This window comes from Arvicanthis niloticus, chromosome 5 (assembly GCF_011762505.2).
Source record: "Arvicanthis niloticus isolate mArvNil1 chromosome 5, mArvNil1.pat.X, whole genome shotgun sequence".
In the NCBI taxonomy this organism is placed as follows: Eukaryota; Metazoa; Chordata; class Mammalia; order Rodentia; family Muridae; genus Arvicanthis; species Arvicanthis niloticus.
The window spans coordinates 56020726-56046203 of record NC_047662.1 but is presented as its reverse complement, the minus strand read 5'-3'; the positions used below and the strand labels follow the sequence as shown (position 1 = coordinate 56046203).

Here is a 25478-nt window from a genome sequence, read left to right as displayed (position 1 = left end):
TTTCTTAGCATAAATTCTTTGTAGTCAGGTGTTAAGGCCAAAAAATATAGACATTTTTAAAAGCTCTTGAAAAAATTTACTCATGTTGCCTCAAGGAGGTTGTATTCCTATATTAAAACTCCCCAGGGTATATATAAAAATTACTTTGAAGATTTACTGTTTTGTTATTAGGGGACGTATCAGGGGAAGTATTGTGGCTGTTTGCTTATGGGTTGTTGTTGTTGTTGTTGTTTTAGCTTGTGAGTGCTTTATGTTATTCTAAAAGTCAAGATCATTCTGTGCAGCTGCTGCCTGGAGCTGTCGTTACTTCTGTCCAATATGACAATAACCATCTTCTGGTCATTCCTAGGACTCCCTCCTCCAAGAGGTCTCAGTCTTCTGCCAAAAAGCCAGACAGCTCTAAATTTGACTTGGCAACCGATATTTGCAAGCTCAGAAGATGAATTTTATGTGGAAGTTGAGAGGCGGTCCCTGCAAACAAAAAGTGATCAGCAGAACATCAAAGTGCCTGGGAACCTGACCTCAGTGTTACTGAACAACTTACTCCCCAGGGAGCAGTACACTGTCCGAGCTAGAGTCAACACCAAGGCCCAGGGGGAGTGGAGTGAAGAACTCAGGGCCTGGACTCTTAGTGACAGTAAGTAACTCATGCTGCCACGACCTCACCCACATTTGTCCACAACTTCCATTCAAGTCCTTAGATGTTATAAGGACAGTTCATTATGTGACTAGAGGCTAGTCAGTGTCCACGCAATCATCTTAATGTCCTGCAGTATTATATGGGAAGGGCCCACTGGGATTTGGGCAAGACTATGCTAAAATTTGTCCATTCTTGCTATGGACTTATTTATTAATAACAAGAATATCAGTAGGAATAATAAAGTTTGTTAGGGCTTAAACTGTTATAGGATAGTTTTTAAGGATTATTGTTATTATATACCTACAATAGGTGCTGGTTGATGATGGATGAGTCTTCCCCAATCTTATAAACAAAAAAAAAATCTGCTTTGGAAATTTTTCATATTCAGAGTTACTATTTATGAGAGCAATAAGAACCTCTTTTCTTTAAAAATGTTCTGTAGTCTAAATTTTTCTAGATTTAGATTGGTTAGTTGAAACTTCAGAGTTCACTGAAACTCCCCTGTCTTGGTCAGTGAATCTAAGTTGCCTCATCGAACGAGGACTATGTCTTTGCAATCTGAAGCCATGGAATGACAAGCTAGAGATACGTTTTTGGACACACTACCTGCCACATGGTCCCCACAAACACCAAAGACAAGGCTGTCTGCTGCAGCTGCTTCTCTCTGCTCAGTACATATAGGAGTCCCTCAGGAATACTTTCTTATACCAGTGGCTCATGGAAATCTGAACTGTTTTGCCAGTGTTTGGGGGAATCTCACTGTTGTCACAGTTAGAGTTTCTATTGTGGTGCTAAAACACCATGACCAAAAGCAACTAGGGAGGAAAGGGTTTATTTGGCTGACATAACCCATGTTATAGTCCACTGAGGAAAGCCAAGGCAGGAATTCCAGGCAGGAACTGAAGCAGAGGCCAAGGAATAGTGGTACAGCCTGCTTTCTTACACACCTCAAGTGCTCAGGTGTGACCCCACCCACAATAGAATGGGCCTTCCTAAATCAAAGCTAATTAAGAAACTGCTCCACAGGCTTGCCTGTAGGCCAGCATTTCCTGAACTATGGTTCCTTCCTCTCAGGTAAATCTAGCTTATGCCAAGTTGAAAAAAAATAAACCAACACCAAAAAAATCATTCATATTGCATATATTTATGTATATGTATACATATATGCATATATACATATATACAGATATACACATATACACATATATACATATATATATATATACATACACACGCACATACACTTTTGTATCTGTATATCTGTGAACACACACACACACACACACACACACACACACACACATATATATATATATATATATATATATACATATATATATGTAATTGTGTGAGAGTTAAGCTATAGAATAATGTAAGGACTAACATAACCCTGAGAATGACCAACTATTATACTTTGTAATATCTGCTTTTAACAACAACAACAACACACACACAGAGATGCATTAAAATTGTCCATGACTGTTATCCACATTCTGTTTCTTTTCTTCTGTCTCCAGACAATATTGTGTTTATTATGAGTCTTTCCATTCATTTTAGTATAGAAGTATGAAGTCAGAACTCTCTCTCTCTCTCTCTATATATATATATATATATATACATATATATACATATATATCTCCTTTTCTGAATAAGCATGATTTATATCTTTAATTTATATCTACCATGTATTTTAAACTTTTGTATAAAATTCTAATATGTCATATTTATAAAAATTTTATCTAAAAGTCTTATAAATACGACATTGTTTTGGATTTATTTTTGTTTAAAGTTTTGAGATGTTGTTTATTTTTAGTTTATATGTTTGGGCATTTTGCCTACGTTTATGTCTATGTACCACATGTACGCAGTGCCTGTGGAGGCCAAAGAGGGCATTGGGATTTGGACTGGAGCTACCACAGTTGTTAGATTTCATGTGGACACTGGAAATTAAATGCAGAACTTCCAGAGAACTAACCAGTGCTCTTAACTACTAAGCCATCTCTTCACTCTTACAGATTCACTCTTCACTTCATATAGATTACTTTAGATAGCATACAAAAATAGTGGATTTTATTACGACATCCGCATGCATATATATCATTGTTCCTTGCTTATATTTGTTCCTATCACTCCAGGACTCTGTCCCTCCTCCGCATGCATCTACTCTTGCTAGCTTCCTTCCTTCCCATGTTGTTACCCTTCTCATTTCATGTCGTATATGCATGCATACATATATGTTCATGTGGAAACCTAGATACTGTATATGAAAAAAACGGAAGTATTTGTCAGTCTGATCATATCTGACTCATCCGCCTTCCCAAAAGTGAATTTTGTCCTTCTTCATAGCTACCTACCTTATTAGTTCTTTAACCATTCGTCTGCTGACGAATCTAGGCTATTGTGAGTAACACAGCCATAAACGTAGTGTGCAGATTGATGCCTTATGACGACTGACATAGCTGTATTACATGGTAGTTATTTTTTCTACTCTTTTTCTTTTTGCTTTTGTGTATGGCAGAGGCCCACTCTGGACCTCAAACTGTCTTGAAACCACTCCTTAGCCCAGTTTGTCCTAAAACCAATGATGATCCTCTTGTCCCAGCCTCCTGAGTGATGGACTTATGGGACTGAATCACAACACCCAGCTTAGATGACAGTTCTAATTGAGATTCTGGTTTGCAACCACCATCCTGATTTCCATAGTTGCACAGGTTTGTGCTCCAGCTCCCGTGGGGTAAGAATCACTTTCTCCATATTCCCACAGAACTTGCCATTTGTTTTCCTGATAGCAGTCATTCTGCTATCTGGGGTGAGGTATAATCTCAACACAGCTTTTATCTGCATTTCCCAGATGGCTAGAAATGCTGAACATCTTTTCAAAAATTCGCTGGCCATTTGAATTTATTCTTTTGAGAAATGTCTGCTGATTTCGTGAACCTCCTTACTGATTGGGTCTTTGAGGTTTCCTGATCAGGTTCATTAGCCTTCTTCCTGATTAGGCATTTGAGGGTTTTTAATGCTTAATGTTTTTAATTCTTTACAGACGTGGACATTAATCAACTGTCAGATGTGTCAGATGTGTAACTAGCAAAGATTTTCTCCCATTTCTTAAGCTGCGTCTTCATCCTGGTGATTATTTCCTTCACTGTGCAGAAGCTTTTAAATTTCATGCAATCTGTGTGTGTGTGTGTGTGTGTGTGTGTGTGTGTGAATTTTTAGATTGACTTTCTATGCTATTAGTGTCCTTTTAAAAAATCCCTTGCCTGTGTCTATACCTTGAAGCATTTCCCTGCTTTGCAGGTTGAGAGTTTCAGGCCTCACATGGTCCTTAATCCATTTAGAACTGATTTTTGAACAGGGTGAGACAGGAATCTAGCTAGCTTCTTACTTCTACATCTGGATACCTCATGTTCTTAGCATCATTTTTTGAAGAGGCTGTCTTTTCTCTAGTGTGTGTTTTATAACTTTGTTAAAATTAGGTGGATGTAGTTATGGGGGCTTATTTCTGAGTTTTCTGTTATAGTTAATTAATCCATTTGACTGTTTTCATTGCCAGTGGCCTGCTATTTCTGTTACTATGGTGCTCTGGCTCTTTGTGGTCTTTTGTGCTTTCACATAAATGTATGGATTTTTTCTTTAGTTCTATGATCAATGTTATTAGACTTTAAAAATAAGAACTGTGTTGTGTCTGTAAACTGCTTTGTGCAATATAGCAGTTTTCACACTGCCAACCTATGAGCATGGAGGTCTTTCGATTTTGTGGTGACTTCAACTTCTTCCTTTGGTGTTTTAAAGTTTTCATTGTAGAGGCATTTCACCTCTTGGTTTATTCCCAACTATTTATTTAAAGCTACCACTCATAGGATTTTTTTTCTTGGTGAGTTCACTATTAGTAAATAGAAAATAAAAAGTTTTGTTGTTGTTTTGAGACAGAGTTTCATGCATTTCAGGCTGGCCTTGAGCTTACTGTAAAGCTGAAAGAGGACTTTGTACTTCTGATCCTTCTGCCTCCACCTCCTGAGCTGAGTTCTGGAATACAGGCATGCACCATCACACCCAATGTACGCTCTGCTTGGGATGGAACACAGGGCTTCATGCTAGGTGAGCTCTCTACCAAACGAACTACATCCCAGTCCTAAACTTGCTTATTTTTCTATGTTTATTTTATATCTTGCTACTTGCTTGAAAGCTTACCAGATCTCTCTTTTTTTTTTTTTTTTTTTTTTTTTTTTTTTTTTTTTTTTTTTTTTTGGAATCTTTAAGTAGAAGATTGTGCTAACTACAAATGGAGATAATTTGATTTGACATTCCTATTTATATTTCTATACTTATTTTACTGAGACTTAAAGTATTTAAGAGTGGAGTGAGTGAATATGCTTACCTCATTACTAATTTTAGAGAAAAAAATTCAGCATTTGCCCACTTAATATAATGTTGCTTATGGGTTCGTTGTGTATAGTCTTTATTATGTTAAGATGTGTCCCTTATTTTCCCACTCTTTTAGGGCTTTGATTAAGAAGGTGTCAAACGTCTTTTTTGAGATGATCAAGCAATTTCTGTTCTTAAGTCTATTTGTGTACTGTTTTACACTTAGTAATATATTTTGAGCAATTCTTGTATCCCTAGAATGAAACCATCTTGTCATAGTGCATCTTACTAATATGTTCTTGGATTTAGTCTGAGAATATTTTATTGTGATTTTTTTTGCATTTAAATTCCTCAGAGAAATTTGTGTATAGTTTGTGTGTGTTACCTATTTTAAATATTATGATAATATCAGCTTTGTAGAAGGAGTTTGTTATGTTCTTTCCTTTTATATTTTAGTAAACAATCTGAGTAGCATTAAAGTCAGCTCTTTGTGAATTTGTTGGTAGAATTCAGTGTTGAGTGTGTCTGGTCTTGGGCTTTTCTTTGCTAGAAGATTATTAATTATATAATCCCTTTCTCTTTCAGGTTTCTTGTGCTTTCCCCTTCATTCTACTTGTCTATTGGTTGGGATGCCTCTTCTAGTTTTACTTGGAATTCTTCCAGTAAGCAGTAATCCTAACAAAAGAGAAAGCCAACCGCTTGTAACAGCAGCAGTGCTAAACTGAACAGGGTGTATATGTGCACCTCAGGTCAACTAAAGGCTAGTCATATACCATCTCATAGACAGTCAGTTACCATAGGACAGAAAATTGAATAAAAACACTAAGAATGTGCTACATAGTAAAAAATTAATTAGTGTAAATGTAGAGATGGCAAGTGAATGATATATAAAGGGAGGGGCCAGTGAAAAGGAAAAGTAGAAAAGCAGAGTTAAGTAAATGAGGGACACAGAAGAACACAAAAACCTGTTATGAAGGCAACACAGAAAGAACAAGATATATACATTTTTTGGGGGAGTAAGAGATGGCACATTTAATAGGTGATTTTGTGGAAATGTGAGTTCAGAGATCCAGCTTCCAGTAAAAGCTGTGTGTGGTGGGTTACATTTATAATTCCAACAATGGGAAAGCAGAGAGACAAGGATCCCTTGACTTCACTGGTGGGTGATTCCATCTCAAAAACTAAGGTATAGGGTGATTGAGGAAGACACCAGATGTCAACCGCTGGCCTTTATACATACCTATACACACAGTCTTGTGTATCCACATACATACACACATACATAAACAAATACTCTTAATTGAAAGACTTCCCAATAATGAAAATTTCATAAACAAAGTTAGACAAAAGTAAGAATGAAAGCAATAATGAAAGCATGAATGCTCTTAGGAATCAGACAGTCAAACATCACTAAAAGTAAAGGAGGGAGCACAAAGGGTAAAAAGGAAAGTGAAAAAGAGTTTGTTTAATAATTAAAACTATAAAAACATAATCAGAAGAATGTACAAAAGTTAATTTTAAAAAAGCAATCAAGCTTGAAATACCTCTTCTCTTTTATCCTGAGTCTTTACATTATCACACCACACAGAGGCAGCTTCCAATCCACTGTTTTACCCAGGAGTCGTTACTATGCCATTTATCAATTTCTTTTTAACATTTATGTTGTCATCTTTTATTTGTTTATTTATTTATTTAGCTACCACATAAAACATTATCATGTCTATTCTTTTTATTTATTTTTATTTTTATGTTTTATGCATTTATTTTATTTTTTAATATTATTTTTATTGGATATTTTATTTACATTTCAGATGCCATCCCCTTTTCCCATTTCCCCTCCCTAGAAAACCCCTATCCCATGCTCCCTTTTCCTTTTTGCTTTTATACAATTTTTTTAAAAATGTTAATCAAAGGTTTTGTAAGTTTGGTAATGCTCAATCAGAAGTGTAACCCAATACCCAACCTAGATATATCAACTATCTTTGACTGGTGGAGACACGTGAACATCTGCCTCCATGCCCCACCCTTTCTTTCTCTCTCTATCTCTCTCTCATCACCTAGCTTTTCCTCTCTTTATTCTTCTCCTCTCCTTACTCCTTCTCTTCCTCTTGGTACTCCTTCCCCCTTATCTCCTCCTACATATCACCCTTCCTGTTAAAATAAAACTTTCTCTCAAAATACAATTCGAGCATAATTATGCCTATTTGTACCAGTGAGGTACAAGATAGTCCTAATACCCAGTCTATCATTTTGTTGACTAACCAGAACCTCTGTCATCTCTCCTAACTAAAACACTTAGTTCTGAACCTGGCTTTTTTCTAGGCTTTAGAGTGAATGTCAGCTGAAAACCATCCACTCAAATCTTTTCTCTCAAAGTAAATAGCCAGGATTGGCTATGAGACTATAGGTTTTTAACCCCATCAGAAATCCAGAATGACTGAATTAACTGAAATTATGGGAAGCACAAAGCATAGCTTCTAAAACTTAGCCAATTTATAGAGACCTCTGAACACCTGGCCAGTCCCTATACTACAGAACATTGGAGCATCAAATCTTCAGCCTTCTGGCCCAGAATCATCTGACAGACCTTAGTACTGCAGAATTATTAAGGTCTGATTACTCTGTCTAGGCAGATATAATCAGTCGACTATTCTGCAAGTGTGTCCTTTTCTGGACGATCATTTGTCTGTAGATGGAAAGAGGCAATTTTTGCCTAGTGGCTGTCTCCCCACAGCTGGAGTAACTCCAAAGATGCTCAATTTCCTCTTAGAATCCAAGACAGGAAGCTGTCAGGAGCAGACAGGTCTCTAATCAAAATGAATATTAATATAGAAATGTTTGTAACATCAATTCCATGGACTTCTGACGTTTTGAAAACCAACTATCCATGTAAGGTAATCTAGACTGTTGTCTCTTAACTCCTCTCAGCTATTTCTAAATAAAATAAAGAAAACACCCTAACAATAAACTCAAAGCCACAAATTTGCTATAGTCCCTTAACTCACAGGCTAACCATATCAAATCAGTTAAAAAAGTTAAAGAAGCACTGGGTCTAGTCCTTGTATTCCTAAATGTGTTACATAGGCACAATGCCCATGAGAGTATCAATATTCATCTCACCTTTATATCAATAAGAAGCTCGTACCAATGAAAACCTTAAATTTGAAATCAAAGTAAATTTTGTACCATTTAAGAAATTATAAATTCATCTTGATAATAATTATACATATTTCTACCAATAGGTTATGGCTATACAATAAATCCTAGCTAATCCTCCCTGACCCAACAAAACCACTACTTTTCCCTAACTTTTTTGATTACTTGTGGTTGGAAAACGATTTTATTTGATATTAGAATTGCTACTCCAGCTTGTTTCTTGGGACCATTTCCTTGGAAGATTGTTTTCCAACCTTTTACTCTGAGGTAGTGTCTGTCTTTGTCAGAGAGGTGCGTTTCCTGTATACAGCAGAATGTTGGGTCCTGTCTATGTATCCAGTCTGATAGTCTGTGTCTTTTTATTGGTGAATTGAGTCCATTGATATTAAGAGATATTAAGGAAAAAATGATTGTTGCTTCCTGTTATTTTTGTTATTAAAGGTGGAATTATGTTTGTGTAGCTATCTTCTCTGGGGGTTGTTGGAAGACTACTTTCTTGCTTTTTCTTGGTTGTAGTTTCCCTCCTTGTGTTAGAGTTTTCCATCCATTATTCTTTGAAATGCTGGATTTGTGGGAAGATAAATTGTGTAAATTTGGTTTTGTCATGGAATATCTTGGTTTCTTCATCAATAGTGATTGAGAGTTTTGCTGGGAATAGTAGTCTGGGCTGGCATTTGTGATCTCTTAAGGTCTGTATAATATCAGTCCAGGATCTTCTGGCTTTTATAGTCTCTGGTGAGAAATGTGGTGTAATTCTTATAGGTCTGCCTTTATATGTTACTTTGCTTTTTCCCCTTACTGCTTTTAGTATCTTCTCTTTGTTTTGTATATTTGATGCTTTGATTATTATGTGATGGGAGGCATTTCTTTTTTTGGTCTAGTCTATTTGGGGTTCTGTAGGCTTCTTGTATATTTAAGGACATCTCTTTCTTTAGGTTAGGGAAGTTTTCCTCTATAATTTTGTTGAAGATATTTATTGGCCCTTTAAATTGGGAGTCTTCCCCCTCATCTATACCTATTATCCTTAGGTTTGGCCTTCTCATTGTGTCCTGGATTTCCTGGATGTTTTGTGTCAGGAGCTTTTTGCATTTCGTATTTTCTTTGACCGTTGTGTCTATGTTTTCTATGGTATCTTCTGTGCATAAGATTCTCTCTTCTATCTCTTGTATTCTGTTGATGATGCTTGCGTCTATGACTCCTGATCTTTTTCCTAGGTTTTCTATCTCCAGGGTAGTCTCCCTTTGAGATTTCTTTATTGTTTCTACTTCCATTTTTAGATCCTGGACAGTTTTGTGTAATTCCTTCACCTGTTTGGTTGTGTTTTCTTGCATTTCTTTAAGGGCTTCTACCTGTTTACCTGCATTCTCCTCAAATTCTTTGAGAGCATTGTTTATGTCCCTTTTAAAGTCCTCTATCATCATCATGAAAAGTGATTTTAATTCTGAGTCCTGCTTTTCCAGTGTGATGTGGTGTTCAGGACTTGCTATGGTGGGGGAACTGGGTTCTGGTGATGCCAAGTAACTTTGGTTTCTGTTGTTTACATTCTTATGCTTGCCTTCCACCATTTGGTTAGCTGTAGTGCTACTTGCACTCACTGGTTCTGACTGGAGTCTGCCTTTCCAGTTATCTTGGTTGTGTCAGAGCTCCTCGGGGTCTGGATGTCCCTATGATCCTGAGCTCCAGCTGTTCTGGGTACAGTGGCTTTTCTAGGATATCTCAGGATATGGTGTCTCCACCATAGTAGACCAGCTAGTTGTTTGCTGCTCTGAGTGTAGTCGATCCTCTAGGATGCTTCAGGATATGGTGTCCCCTGCTCTGCAGCTCTGAGGTCTGTGACCACTCTAGGATGCCTGCAGCTCTGTGTTCCCTGACCTCTCTAGGATGCCTGCAGCTCTGTTTTCCCTGACCTCTCTAGGATGCCTGCAGCTCTGTGTTCCGGGACCTCTTTAGGATGCCTCCAGATGCAGTTTCCAAAGGGGAGCAGATCAGCTGTGTGACTGCTCCAGCCACTGGATCTGTGCAGGGGCGGGTTCTGGATGCCAGGTGCACTCTGGGGGCTCCCTACTGACAGTTGTGCTTCTGGGGCCTAGGGCGGTGTGCCGGTGCTCCTACCTGTAGCTCTGTGTTGTGACCTTCCTAGGATGCCTCCAAAAGGGAGCAGATTAGCTGTGTGACTGCTCCAGCCACTGGGATCCGGGCAAGAGTGGCATGTCTATTCTTATGCACACTGCATGAGCACAGGCTTGAAAGCTTTCCTAGAAAACACGTCCAGAAGTGAATCTCATGTGCACAGTTCCTCTGAAAGAAGCTAGTGAGTGTGCGCTGTGCCCAGGAGTGCATGAAAACACTGCATTCCCTCTGTCCTTCTCCATGTACTTCCTCTGTGCTGATGGCACCTGATGATGTCAGCCAGTTACTGTTTGACCAATCTTAAAAGCCTACTATAGCTCATGACTGTTGTGAAGAGTCTCTGAGAGACTGCAAGGATGATTCTGTTCTGGGAACCTCTGAACATGTCTTTCTCACTCTGCCTGTGTCCCTGAAGGGAAAATGTTCTCACTTTTCTCACACCTCAAGTCTCATTTATAAGGGCTCAACACATTTTCTTACACATACACTAGTGTGCTTGCTATCTGTGAATGTGTTTGGGGTAAAGATAATCATAGTTGAGACAATGGACTCTGGATCCAGACTACCAGAGTTGAATTCTGCTTTTTCTGCCTAACTGTGGTGTGACTTCGGCTGACACTCAAATCTCTCTGCGTCTCACTACTAAAGAAAAGAGTTAAAACATGGAATAGTATATGGTATATTTAACTACCATATGAATGTTAGTCCTCCTAATCTTTTCATTCCATCCAGCATCAAGAACATTATAGAAAGGTTTGTGAAGCAACACAAATTCCCAAGCCTTCATTTACTGTAAGGAGACAAACACGCAAGACATGTTTTGTATTCTTTACCCTTGGCCAGTCTTTCATATAACAGGAGTCACAGTACCATTGCCAGTGGACAAGTCAGCATGTGAGGGGGTGCTCTTCCTATTCATGTTAATGAATGGTGTTGAATGAGTTGACTGGAGCCCTCCCTCAAAACTACAATCATCTAAGAGGCAGTAATACATCTTAAATGAATTCTTTTTTAAATTTCTAGTTCTCCCTCCTCAACCAGAAAACATCAAGATCTTCAATATCACTGACTACACGGCTATGGTTTCTTGGACAATAGTGGATGGCTATTCGATTTCTTCCATCATCATCCGGTATAAGGTTCAGGGCAAAAATGAAGACCAGCACATTGACGTGAAGATCAAGAATGCCACCATCACTCAGTACCAGCTCAAGGGCCTAGAGCCAGAAACTACATACCATGTGGATATTTTTGCTGAGAACAACATAGGATCAAGCAACCCAACCTTTTCTCATGAACTGAGGACACTTCCAAAGTCCCAAGGTTGGTAGTAAACTGGTATTTCCATAGAGTACTTTCAGACATCATTGGAGAAGCCTCACTGTCTTAAGATATTTGCTTCATATGTATTCTAAGTGTCATCATTTATTTGTCTGACTAAGCTTTATCATTGCTATATAAATCCTTAAAATAAAAAGAAAGATCTCTAGTGATCCATTTTTTGTTATTAAACCTTAGAATTAATTGGCCTCAGGCACATCCCATCCAATAGTCTAAGAAAGATGTGAACAATGTGAATTTCAATTCTGTAAAGAGGTATGTGGAACCTGCTTATAGGAAACCGGCTATGTGGATCTCTCCCTTTCCCTCTCCCTCTCCTCCCTCTCCCTCTCCTCCCTCTCTCTCTCTCTCTCTCGTCCCTCTCCCTCTCTCCCTCCCTCCCCCCCCCCCGTATCTGTGTGTGCATGTATGAGCATGTATGTGTGCCATGTGGTAGTGGTGGTAGCGGAATGTTCCAGAACTGCATTTCATTTTTTTCTTGAAATGAATCCATTTTTGATTTTTCAATGACTCTATGTTATTCTGAGTTTTCTTCTACTTTCTCATCTAATCTAAATCTAAAATACTTGTCAGTACTAAATGCAAGCTAACTAAACTTAGCTATTTGGACTGCAGCTTTCTGAGATAGCTTGAGATCCTCCCAGAGTGCCAAGCATACTATGCTTACTGCTTGGGTGAAATCTGTCGAACATAATTGCGTGATTTGGGGCCCAGCATCAGTGTGAGGATAGACTTCGTATCTGTGCAAATGGTGTCACATGACACTCTTCAGTGGCGTATACATGCAAAGGAATGAAGTCAGAATGTCAGAGGTCAAAATGTCAGAGGGAAAGGCAATTGTGCAGATTTTTAATTTGGACTAAGGTTACCTTTACAGACAATAGTTCTTGATTCTGTGGTCAGGGTCGGGGTCATATGTGGTTTTTTTGTTTGTTTGTTTTTGTTTTTTGTTTTGTTTTGGTTTTGGGTTTTTTTTGTTTTGTTTTGTTTTGTTTTGTTTTTTTGGTTTTTCAAGACAGGATTTCTCTGTATAGCCTGGGCTGCCCTGGAACTCACTCTGTAGACCAGGCTGGCCTTGCCTCTGCCTCCCAAGTGCTGGGATTAAAGGTGTGTACCACCACTGTTCGGCTCACATGTGGTTTTAAAATATAGTAAAAGAAGTTATGTATTCATTGATGATGCTGGGCTAGTTTTTGAAATATCCAAGGAATGATGTATCTATCCCATGATAGATGGAGATTGTAGATCTTAGATCATACTCTTTATCGATGCTTAATTTCTATAAGTATTGTAGTTTGGTAAAACACACACACACACACACACACACACACACACACAAGTTCTAATGCAAGCTATGTAATAAAATGAAATGTGAAAAATTTAGACTAAGATACAACAAAACAAACCCCTTCACCACTCTTGATATTTCTATGATCAATACATAGAAATGTATTGAACACTTTTTTAAAGTAGGATTATAATCTGTGTAGTGATTATTAAAACATACTGAGCTAATTTCATTGGAATTTAAAGGAAAAGTGTAGGAGGATTTAAAAGTCTTAAGTGGATTATTTTAACAGAAGCCCTAATGTAATGCTTTATTTTTTCCTTGATTTTTCCCCATAACTTCTGCAATCAACAATCACCAAGTTTTTTCACCCACTCTTTAAAACAAGGAAAAATATAGACCAAGACAACATATCTTTATGGGCTCTATGTGATTGGCATCAGACCATCAAACCATTTCTAGAGAAACTGAGCTACAAATTACTAAATGTTAAATTGCTAGTTATTTTGTTACTAAATAATATTCATCTATGTGGGCTCCTACTTGGAAGCAAAGTTGAACAAATGACATCAACTTATAGCCACTTTGAAGGCACATTTTCAAATCCTAGAGCTCTCATAACAACCTGGTGAGTTAAACTCATTTCTACTGAGTTTAGAAGTCACTGAGTAGCCCACAGTCATAGTAAGCTGAGCAGTTATGTTCCCATTACATTGTCTTTCCTAACAGATGGTCTTAGGCCATCATCCACCTAAACTAACTCAGTGGCTTCACCTCTGTTTCCCCGCACAGCCTCTGCAGACCTTGGAGGGGGAAAGATGCTACTTATAGCCATCCTTGGGTCAGCTGGAATGACTTGCATTACCGTGCTGTTGGCGTTTCTGATTATGTTGCAACTGAAGAGAGCAAATGTCCAAAGGAGAATGGCTCAGGCCTTCCAGAACGTGGTAGTATCTCATCTTTTTACTAGCTAATGTACCCTGGCCAACATATAGGGAGACCTTTTGCTTTAAAGGTGTGGCACAGCAAATAATCCCTGTAGACAAGTTTCATTCTTTTTCCTTTGGCTTCCATCTTGGGAGGATGATAGAAGGCAAATAGCATGACCATTAAAATTCTTGTTTGCCACTAGGCAAGAATTGCCTCTTTCCATCTACATACAAATGATCGTCCAGAAAAGGACACACTTGTGGAATAGTGGACTGATTATATCTGCCAAGACAGAGTAATTAGCCCTTAATAATTCTGCATCACTAGGTCTGGCAGATGATCCTGGGCCAGAAGGCTGAAGATCAGATGCTCCAATGTTTTGTAGTATAGGGAGTCTCCAGGTGTTCAGCAGTCTCTATAAATTGGCTAAGTTTTAGAAGCTATGCTTTGTGATTCCCACAATTTTAGTTAACTCAGTCACTCTGGATTTCTGATGGGGTTGAAAACTTATAGTCTCATAGCCAATCCTGGCTATTTACCTTGAAAGAAAAGATTTGAGTGGATGGTTTTCAGCTGACATTCATTCTAAAGCCAAGGAATAAGCCAGGTTCAGAACTAAGTGTTTTAGTTAGGAGAGATGACAGAGGTTCTGCTTAGTCAACAAAATGATGGACTGGGTATTAGGTCTATCTTGTACCTTACTGATACAAATTGGTATAGTTATGCTTTAATTGTATTTTGAGAGAAAAGTTTTATTTTAACAGGAAGGGTGATATATAGGAGGAGCTAAGGTGGGAGGAGTAAGGAGAGGAAGAGGAGGAAGAAGGAAAGGAGGAGGAGAGGAGGAGAAGGAGAGGAGGATCTAGGAGATGAGAGAGAGAGAGAGAGAGAGAGAGAGAGAGAGAGAGAGAGAGAGAGATGAGAGGAACATGGAGGCAGATGTTCACGTGTCTCTGCCAGTCAAAGATAGTTGGTATATCTAAGTTGGGTATTGGGTTACATGTCTGATTGTATGGGCATCTTGTTATTGAGCATTACCAAACTTATAAAGCCTTTGATTAACATTTTTAAAAAGTTACTAATAAAAAAAGAAAATTCTTGTTCAAGCCAGATGAGTTTTGCAAGTGAAAATCATACATTTAATAATTATGCAGAAGGATATGTCTAAAGCAAGATTTTTTCCCCAAAATGTGACTAGTCAGTTATCTGACAGAATATTTCAGTAGAATGAATAACACATTTAAGAAGGACATGAGGATAACCAGACCACAACATAATAGTTCGTTTCCTTATTATGTATTGTATTAAATGATTTTCCACACTTTTTCTCATTTTTGGTTCCCATTTGCTATTTACCATATCTCCCTCAGTCCCATCATCCCTTCTATGTGTAAGACTTACATATGCATGTACTTCTTCTTTAAGAACAATCACTGGTTGGAATTTGTGGCTCTTGGCATTATCTCATTCTTTGATCTAGGTTGTAAAGTAAAGTAGCCAAGTTCTACAAGACTGAATTTAACCAGCAATTCTTTTGGAATACTAAAAGAATTTTAGTATTTAGCTCAGGCATTTTTGAGCTCCACAGAAGAAATATGTGCCCCATGCTTTTGACTTTGTATATGAAACAGTGAACATAATTCCATGCTTCCAATGAAATCTAGCTCATGTGTCTAAGTTCCCAAAATTATCTTCCACAGAGGACAAAAGGGTTCATTCTCTGATTCCAGGCCAGAGCTGGTTCAACTCAGGCTGTTACTGAAGAGGATGGATCAGCATGGGATTGGGACTTTGAAGCTTGTCACAATATCAGTGATTTGTTAAATGACTGCTAGTTGCCACTTGAATTCGGAACAAGAGATACTGGGGGTTTGCTACAAGCACTAGTCATTCTAGGCCACTGCAGACTCAATCGAATTTAAACTTTAGGATGAGAAAGTATGGGAGGAAGGACAGATGAGACCTGTGATGTTGTTAGGAAAGGCCTCACTGAGGCACCCTGGGAGACTGCCATGAGTTCCTTCATCTAGAACTACAAACTGATCTCTGTATAGCAGGATGGGATGCGAACATGACACTCAGGTTTTCCTTGCTCCTCCCTCAGTTTTGCAGGCACTGCTAATGGACAAGCCTGTGCTAATGGACAAGCCTGTACCCATGCAGCACTATAGGCAGAAGTTTGATGAGTGTCGGATTGTAAGATGAAACCCATTTGCATGCCCACTCTAGAATTAGATAAGTGATTTATTTTCCACCTGTGCAGATATAAAGCAGAAGATACTATGCACCTTAGGATGACAAATGTCCTGACACAAAAAATGGTAATATTTTTTCCAGAGAGAAGAACCAGCTGTGCAGTTCAACTCAGGAACTCTGGCCCTAAACAGGAAGGCCAAAAACAATCCGGATCCCACAATTTATCCTGTGCTTGACTGGAATGACATCAAGTTTCAAGACGTGATCGGAGAGGGCAACTTTGGCCAGGTTCTCAAGGCACGAATCAAGAAAGATGGGTTACGGATGGATGCTGCCATCAAGAGGATGAAAGGTCAGTGGTTGGAAGGCAGCCTTCTGCTAGGGTGGGGAGACATTCGTTTCCTGTGAAGTCTTCCCTTTGTGGCCATATATTCTTCAAGCCAGGAGTTGCCCTGATATCAGATATGGCTGTTATGTGTAGATAAAGATGTTTCCTTTAAGATGAAGCCTGTGGTAGATGATATCAGGAAGTGCATGTGTAGGACAGGAGTAGGAGCCACTCAAACACCAATATGTTGGTTCCTAGGGATTTGGGAATGCTGGTGTCCTGCCATTTATTGCTCATTTGGGGAGGTGTTACTGTTTCTTGTAGGGCTCATTTTTGAAACTGAGTGTGTATCAGAATTAGCTAGACCTGTTCAAAAACAGACTGATCCCACCCCCAATCACACTTGAGGATTCCCAGTTTCTGATTTAGTAAGTCTGGTCAAGGTCAGAGAATTTGCATTCCCGTTTCCATGTGAGGCTGATTTCGTAGGTCTTCATGCTTTTTGATCACACTACTGAACCTCGGTGAGAACTGACTTTAAATTTGCTTTATGCCATGGTAGGATTATGACACCAGGAACTAAACCAAAATATTATCTAAACTTAGAGATAGTTTCTCTCTGTTTATGTGTCTTTTTTGTTGTTGTTTGTTTTTTCTTTGAGACAAACTCTCACTGTGTATTCCAGACTGACTTGGAATTCACTGTGTAATTAACCTAAATCTCAGGGCCTAAGCCGTGATATTTTAAAAATAAACACAAACAAAAACTTGCTGAATAGCTTATTCTTGTTGCAGGATACTTAGCGAACACTGAAAATAGTCAGGGGTGCTTATGGTGGTTGGAGCATGGACTTTTGAAATCCGCTTTGATTGGGATCTTACCTGAACCTAATTTTTCATTTCATACCCTGTAAAAAAAAAAAAAAGTAAAGCAGATTAACTATGTGCCATGGCAGGAAATTTTCACAGGCAGAATAATAACATTCTAGGACAGTCTACTGAATGATAAACCAATTAACTAAAATTTCCCAAGGCATTGACTCTCAGGACCAAAGCTACAATGAAGGTCCTGTGATAGGAATAGGGCACTAGACGTGGGATTTCCAATCAGTCCATATCACAGATGCCCCTGACCCATCTGATTCATTGGTCCACACTCTAAGCCTGTTCTAGTATACACAGAGCCACCAGGACCCCTCCTCCCCTGATCATGCTCCTTTTAAAAAAACCATCAATAGCATCCCGCGCTTCACTCAAAGCTGGCCAGTCAGTCTGAGCATCAGCCAATTGTCTGCTCTCCAGTCCAACTCTGATAGTTCTTCTCATCAAGGTGCCACTGAAGAGATAGGACATGAAGAATAGGAAAACTGCAGTTCAGTTTCCTAGAAAACGTCCACGGGAAAGCAGCAGTTCTCATCCATGAGGGATTTCACTTCGGAGAGGGCATGTATGAGTTTGTGGATACATTTTTGTTTGGATTGCAAGTGAAGGTCAGGCGTGTCATTGAACATTTTCCAATGCTTAAAGCAGCTCCCCCAAACACTTGTCAGCCCAGTTACCAGTGGTGAGGCTCAGAAACTCTGCTTTAGGGGGTAGAGTTTTCCAGCCCTGATGGTGACTAAATGAGCCGGGAGTCCTTGGGGGCAAAGACAGGACAAAGAAAGGTGTCCTGTCTTTACCCTTTGGAAAGGTGTGAAGAAGTAACATTACAACTCTCGGCCTTTCTTCCAGAATATGCCTCCAAAGATGATCACAGGGACTTCGCAGGAGAACTGGAGGTTCTTTGTAAACTTGGACACCACCCAAACATCATTAATCTCTTGGGAGCCTGTGAACATCGAGGTAAGATGCTCCCCTGCCCCTGCTGCAGCCCCTGTCTCCACCCCCAGCAGATTTTAAAAGATAAAACAGGAACATTCCATAACAAAAGGAAGAAAGATAATCATCTTGAGAACATTACTTATTTTAAACCTACAGTGTCAATCTGAATATCTATCTAGTCCCATTTATTGGCTGGGATGAAGTTTATAATTTTTGTGGAGGGAGGTGCTAAGGCTAAATTGGTTATCTGTGGTGGTTTCTGTTTAATGGCCAAGGTATCCATGGCTTCTTCTCACCTTTATCCTTACTAATCAAAAGATTTAAAAAAAAAAAAACATATTATAAAAAGTAGAGTGCATTGGTTCCTCTGAATTGAATTTGTCTGCTTTGAATCAGGGTTTCACCATTGCCCAGGCTGGTGTGGAACTCACTCTGTAGCTTAGGTAAACCTAAAATACAAAGTACTCTTTCTACCCTAAGGACTTGGTGCTCTGTCTTTTGAAGGCATGAGTACCAGTAGCGCACTGTGATGTGAAAGCACTGACCATGGTTAGGTTGGCAGTGATATTAAGTTCATATACGACAGTTCTAGTTTTAGCCAAAGTGTTTTCATTTCAGTAATACTGTAGCTTTACAACTGCTCTGTGTTTGTAAACCTAGGAATTCAAGTTTGATTCAAATGCTTGCTATTGTAATATGTATAATGAACTATGAGGGAGATCACAGCAAACGTATTTTCTGGGTTTACTTTGCTATTCATGTGTCACACACTTGTAGTTCTCAGTCTGTCTCAACAAAATACCTCATGGAAAAATTTGCTTCCATAAACAGAAAGGCTCCAGGCTGTACTTATTTATAAACTTGACAACCTTTTGTTGACTTTCTCAGCAAAACCCATCAACAATAGAAAAGAGTTGGTTTCTTTTTCCTTGATTTACCAAGCTAAAAATATGGGTGTCTTAAGCAATCTATCATCCTATGATCCAATAAGGGTATAATTCTGAAAGCCAGATCATATCTCTTAGATTAAATAATGAAGTAATGACATTTGTCTTTGAGTTATTTCCTGGAAATAATAGTTGGTGTGGGATAGCAGTATATTAAAAGAAAAAAAATCAGAGCTGGAGTAATGGCTCAGAGATTAAGAGCACTGGCTACTCTTGCAGAAGACCTGGGTTTGGCTCCCACACCCACATGGTCACAGCCATCAGTCACTCCAGTTCCAGAGGGATTCTGACACCCTCAGCTGATCTTCATGGATACCTACATATATGTGGTATATAAATACACACTTAAGCAGACACAGGCTGTAGAGACAGCTCTTCAGTAAAGAACACTGGCTGCTCTTCCAAAGGTCCTGAGTTCAAGTCCCAGCAACCACATGGTGGCTCACAACCATCTGTAACAGGATCGAATGTTCTCTTCTGGTGTGTCTGAAGACAGCTACCATGTACTCACACATAAAATAAATAAATAAATCTTAATCATACACTATTACTTAAGATTTGAAAATTTTTCAGAGAGCCAACTGAAGACCTGTCTTAAATTTTTGAAGTACATTATTATATAACTGCTCATATCTCAAGAAAGTGTGCAAGAAAGCATACTCATGCCAGAACCTCTGCCTTTCTAAGGATTCAGTGTGGGAAGATTTTTCTTTCTTTTTTTTTTTCTTTCATTCTTTTGGCAGCTGAGGGGGGTTATGAATTTACATTTTTTCCATTTTTATTAGATTTCATTACCTATTTAATTTTATATTTATTTCCTTTCTTTTAACATCATGGCTTCTGTTTCCCCTCCCTTCTTTACTCTCAGTTCCTTCCCCTACCATCCCTCTGTTCACTCCTCCCTCATTCTCTCCTCCTCCATTTCATCCTAGAAAAGGGCAGGCCTTCCATGGATATCAGACAAGCATGGCATGTCAAACTGCATGAAGTCTGGGCAGCTCCCCTTGTACTGAGGCTGCCTGAGGCAACCCAGCAGGAGGAAAGGGTTCCAAAAGCAGGTGAAACAGTCAGAAGCAGCCCCTGCTCCCACTGTTAGGAGTCCCAGAAGAACAAGCTTCACAGCTGTAGCAGGTGCAGAGGGCCTAGATCAGTCCCATGCAGGTTCTCTGGATGTCAGTTTAGTCTCTGTGAACCCCTCTGGGCCCAGCTTGGTTGGTTCTATGGTTTTCATGTGGTGTCCTTGTCCCCTTTGGCTCCTACAATCCATCCTCTAGAATTTAAATTTTTTGAGTTCATTTGAACTTTTAACATGATGATTTGGACACACACACACACACACACACACACACACACACACACGAACACACACAAGTATACACACAAGCAAATCACTAATATTTTTTACTGTTTTTTTCTTTTTCCTTTTACTTCTTCTCTTATACACTACATTGCTACTGAAGTTTCCCCTCCCTCCACTTCTCCCACTCTTCCACATTCTCTCCCTCAGATGGTCCTCCTATTTCCAGAGAGAGAGAGAGAGAGAGAGAGAGAGAGAGAGAGAGAGAGAGAAAGGAGGGGGAGGGAGAAGGGAGGGAGAAGGGGAAGGGGAGGGAGAAGAGGGAGAGAGAGAGGAGGGGGAAGGGAAAAGGGAGAAGGAGAAAGAAGGAAGAGGGAGGGAGAGAGAGAGAGAGAGAGAGAGAGAGAGGGCGCAGCCCCCCCCCCCCCCAGGGATTACAACTGAACATGGCATGGCAAATTACAATAAGACTAGGCAGAAACCTCATATCAAGTATGGAAAAGGCAACCAGTAAAAGGAGAGTCCCAAGTGCAGGCAAAAGAGTAAGGGACACTCCCCACTCCCACAGTTAGGAGTTCCATAAGAACACCAAGCTACACAATCAAAATGTACATGCAGAGGATCTAGCTCAGACCCACACAGAGTCTGAGATTGTCACGGGCGATTGTCACTGCAGTCTCCAGGAGCTCTGTGAGCCCAGGTTAGTTGATTCTGTGGGCTATGTTCTTACTCCTATAATTTTTCTTCCCTTTCTTCGGCATGGCTTCCTGGTTCTGCCTAGTGTTTGGGTGTAGGTCTATGTATCTGCTCCCATCAGTTGCTGGATGAAGCCTCTCTGGTTACAACTGGGCTAGGCATTGATCCATGAGTATAGCAGAGTATCATTAGGAATCATTTCATTGACTTTTTTTTTGCCAGTCATGTTTGGTTATATCCTGGCTCAATGGACTGTCTAGCCTCTAGTTTCTAGCCATCCAGGCAGTGCCAGGTGTGAGCTTCCTCTCATGGCATGGACTTCAAGTTGGAGCAGACATTGGTTGAACACTCCCACAAGTTTTGCCCTACCATTACCCTAGCACTTCATGCAGGCAGAATGGATTGTGGGTCAAAAATTTTATGGCTGGGTTGATGTTCCAGTCCTGCTGCTGGGAGACTTGCCTGGTTATAGAAGATGGCCAGGTCAGGCTCCATCTCCCCAGTTACTAGGAGACTTTGCTTGTGTCACTCTCACAGACTCCAGGGAATCTATGCTGTACTAAGTTTCTACATTGCCTCTTAAATGCCCCCCAGTTCCAGTTGTCTTCTCTAGTACTCTCTCCTGTTAGTACCCTCTCTAGCATGCCTGAACCCTCCTGTCCTCATTCCCATCCATCCCCAAGTCTCCACAAAATATATTCTATTTCTCTTTCCCAGGGAGATCCATGTGTTCCCCCTTGAGCCCCCCAAAGCAATTCCAACTAAACTCAAGAACAAGACAAGGCTGTCTACTCTCTCCATATACATTCAATATAGTAATTGATGCTCTAGCTAGAGCAATAGGACAACTGAAGATCAAGGGGATATAAGTTGAAAAAAAGGAGCTTTGCAGATGGTATGATGGTATACACAAGCAACCTCCAAAATTTTACCAGGGAACTCCTACAGCTGATAAACACCTATAGTGGAGTAGCTTGATACAAGATTAATTCAAAAATAATCAGTGGCCCTCCTATACACAAATGACAAATAGGCTGAGAAGGAAAACAGGGAAACAACATCTTTCACAATAGCTGCAAATAATATGAACTATCTTGAGGTGACTCTAACCAAGCAAGTAACAGACTTGTCTGACAAAACTTTCAGTCTTTGAAGAAATAAATTGAAGAAGATACCAGAAGCTATCAGAAGATGGAATGATCTCTCATGCTCATGGATTGGTAGGATTAACATAGTAAAAATGGCATTCCTACCAAAAGCAATCTACTGCTTCAACACATCGGTATTGCCATTAAAATCCTCATCAGAATTTTAACACAATTCTTTTCACTATTTTTTAACAAGAAAAAGAATTTTGGACAAAACCAAAACAATGAGACAGACTTCCTTTAGGAACTAACTATATTGCTTTATTTTATTCTTCTAAAATTCAAGTTTTTGATGTCTTTAAGCAAAATATAATTTAAAAAAACCTAGATTCCTACAAGGCAGTTGTCTAGTGAGTACTTGGTTATTTAGTGTCGTTTAGGGAGAAGAGAAGGCAGGGGCATTTAGCCATTGGTTTACTGTTGCTAGAGATGCAGACCAGAATGATGTTCCTAGCTTGTGTTAGCTTTTTGATGAATATTGAACAAAGTTAAAGAGACTCTGATGAAGGTCTCCCAGGGAAAAGGATCTTTTGATTTACTTGCCCTAGTGTTATGGAGTTGATGGAAGTATTTCAGGAATAGCAGGTGCATTCACATGTGGTAGCAATGAAGGAGTGGGAAAGAAAGACTGTGAGTTCAGGGCTGGTCCCTTAGAAAGCTCTCTAAGGTCAGCATCCCTCATCTCCCTCCTGTCTCCAGCATCACTACTAGATGTGTCTCCTTCCATCAAAATGGGGTTTGTAAGCCAATCACCAATACCAGAGCACAACTTGAAGATTCCCTAGCTGTTCGGTCAGAATAAGATGACTCTCTCTCATCCCTTCCCTGCAGGATATTTGTACCTAGCTATTGAGTATGCCCCACATGGAAACCTCCTGGACTTCCTGCGTAAGAGCCGAGTACTAGAGACAGACCCTGCTTTTGCCATTGCCAACAGCACGGCTTCCACACTGTCCTCCCAGCAGCTTCTTCATTTTGCTGCAGATGTGGCCCGGGGGATGGACTACTTGAGCCAAAAACAGGTTTGTTCTTAGAACCTTGTTTTGGACATCTTTCTGTGGAGTTCCTTCTGAAGGGCTCTAATGTGTTTAGACAGTTTTTCATGATTTTTTCTTCTCTGGTTCCTTTTTAGTCTCCCAAGTTAAGAAACTGATACTATTCTACCCCCATAGAAAGAATTCAATCCCCCACACTGACAGTATATTTCCCCAGGAGATTTAAAAACATGTATTTAGTGGGGTGCCCTGATCTTATCATACTGAGGTTTACCTGCAAATAAGGTCAACAGCAGAGGTTCATTACTGTGGAATTTTTATTTTATGATTGTACTTAAATAAACTATTTAAGTTTTATTTTATGGTTGTACTTCCGTTCAACCATAAAATGATTCTTTTTTTTCATATGATTAAAGTAATATGTTTTATTGAAAATAAATTCTTATACAATATAATATTGATTGTGGTTCTCCTCCTCCATATCTACCCAGAGCCTCCCAAGTTCTCGGCTTACCCAAATCCAAACCCAAACTCTTCTTTTCTCTTTGATTTTTTAAAATTTATTTTTATTGGATATTATATTTACATTTCAGATTTTATTCCCTTACCCCCCTTACCCCCACCACCCAGGAACCTCCTATCCCATCCCCCCTCCTCATGCTTCTATGAGGATGTGCCCCTACCTACCCTCCCACTCCCACCTCCCCACCCTGGAATTCCCCCCTACTCAGTGTTCATCCTTTATGGGACCAAGAATCTCCTCTCCCACCTATGCCCGACAAGGCCATCCTCTCCTTCATGTACAGATGGAGTCATGGGTCCCTCCCTATGTGCTCCCAGGCTAAAAATGATTCTTTCAAGATGTGAGGAGTCACTTGACAGAACCTGCTATCTGAGAGTTGTGGAGAAGTGCTTTAAGGGAGCTGGATTCTGAAGACCTTGTTAAAGGTCTTTCCATGGTGTCATATCCTCTACCAAGTATTACACTGAAGATGCATTATTCTTTAAATTTTTAGTTTATCCACAGGGACCTGGCTGCCAGAAACATTTTAGTTGGTGAAAACTACATAGCCAAAATAGCAGATTTTGGATTGTCACGAGGTCAAGAAGTGTATGTGAAAAAGACAATGGTAAGTTCCAGACACAGAGGATCTCCCTCTAGAATGTCACTGCTCTGGCTGACTGACACATTTGGCATGGATAGTGTGTGGCTTGGTAGTCTTTCACATTTGGTTCCTAACATGATACTGTTGTCACTGTGGACATACACAGTTGGCCCCCTTAGGAGTTTCTTGGTCTTGTTGATAAAACAGTTTTAAAGTGGACCCAGAAGGGAACCCAAGGATAGGTGTTAGGAGTCACTTGGAAGGTGTTGGAGGAAGGAGAGAAAAAGTTACATCTTAATTGAGTACAAGTAACAACTTATACAAGGTGGGCACTCTGAGAAAAAGGATCCGGTACATAGAGCTTTGTTTTTGTTTTGTTTTTGGGGGGGGGGGGGTTGTTTGAGATTTTTATTGAACAGGACAGGAAATTGCCCTCCTCTAAGGTAACATGGCTCTTGGGAATGTAAGTAACATAGCTACCTGTCAGGAAGTATGTAACCCTATAGTCTATTTCCTTAAGCCTGGTAGTCAGCTCAGGGTGGCTCCAGGTGGGCTAGAGCTGAGGCGCTAGTTAAGCTGGGGAAATCAACTGGCTTCATTTACTATCACCACTTCACCTTGAGCTTTGGGGCCTGTGTAAACTTCTCCCATTGGTTCATCTTTACCTAGCAATTTGTTGCAAGCAGTGGCTGGGTCTTCACTACTCACTGAAAGGTGAGTGTGGGACTGTAAGTTACATGGAGCTTAGAGATTTTCTATGTTATTGCTGGATATCTGTCTTTCATAAAAAAAAAAAAAAAAAAAAAAAAAAAAAAAAAACCTCAGCTATCAGATGTGTCTCAAAGGAAGCTGACAGAAGCTGTTCATGTACCTCAAGGGTACTGGGAAAGTAGGTGACTGAAGAAGCCTTTACCTTCTCAGTTCTGACCAGCAAACCCCCCCCCCCCACATCACCATCTTGTTTTGCAAGTAAAGAGGCTTCATCATGTGTAGCTATGCAATTGAACAAAGCCTAGAGGAGTGTTCTGTCTAGGCCCGATGAGCTTCTAGTTTCTGCTTCTAAACAACAAATGGAGCAGGGAAACAAAAAA

At 39.7% G+C, this 25478-nt stretch overlaps 1 protein-coding gene across 2 annotated transcripts in view; it reads left to right on the top strand.

Moving 5' to 3' along the window:
- Tek (TEK receptor tyrosine kinase) overlaps window positions 1-25478 on the top strand; it is a 117087-nt gene that overhangs the window by 79937 nt on the left and 11672 nt on the right. The window contains exons 12-18 of one of the 2 annotated variants that reach the window (XM_034503307.2): window positions 350-637; window positions 11318-11617; window positions 13716-13867; window positions 16191-16401; window positions 18109-18219; window positions 23118-23308; window positions 24298-24411. In XM_034503307.2, the coding sequence (XP_034359198.1) occupies window positions 350-637; window positions 11318-11617; window positions 13716-13867; window positions 16191-16401; window positions 18109-18219; window positions 23118-23308; window positions 24298-24411 (1367 nt within the window). Of the gene's footprint in view, window positions 1-349; window positions 638-11317; window positions 11618-13715; window positions 13871-16190; window positions 16402-18108; window positions 18220-23117; window positions 23309-24297; window positions 24412-25478 lie in introns of both variants that reach the window. The other variant, XM_034503306.3, reaches the window with a different exon arrangement.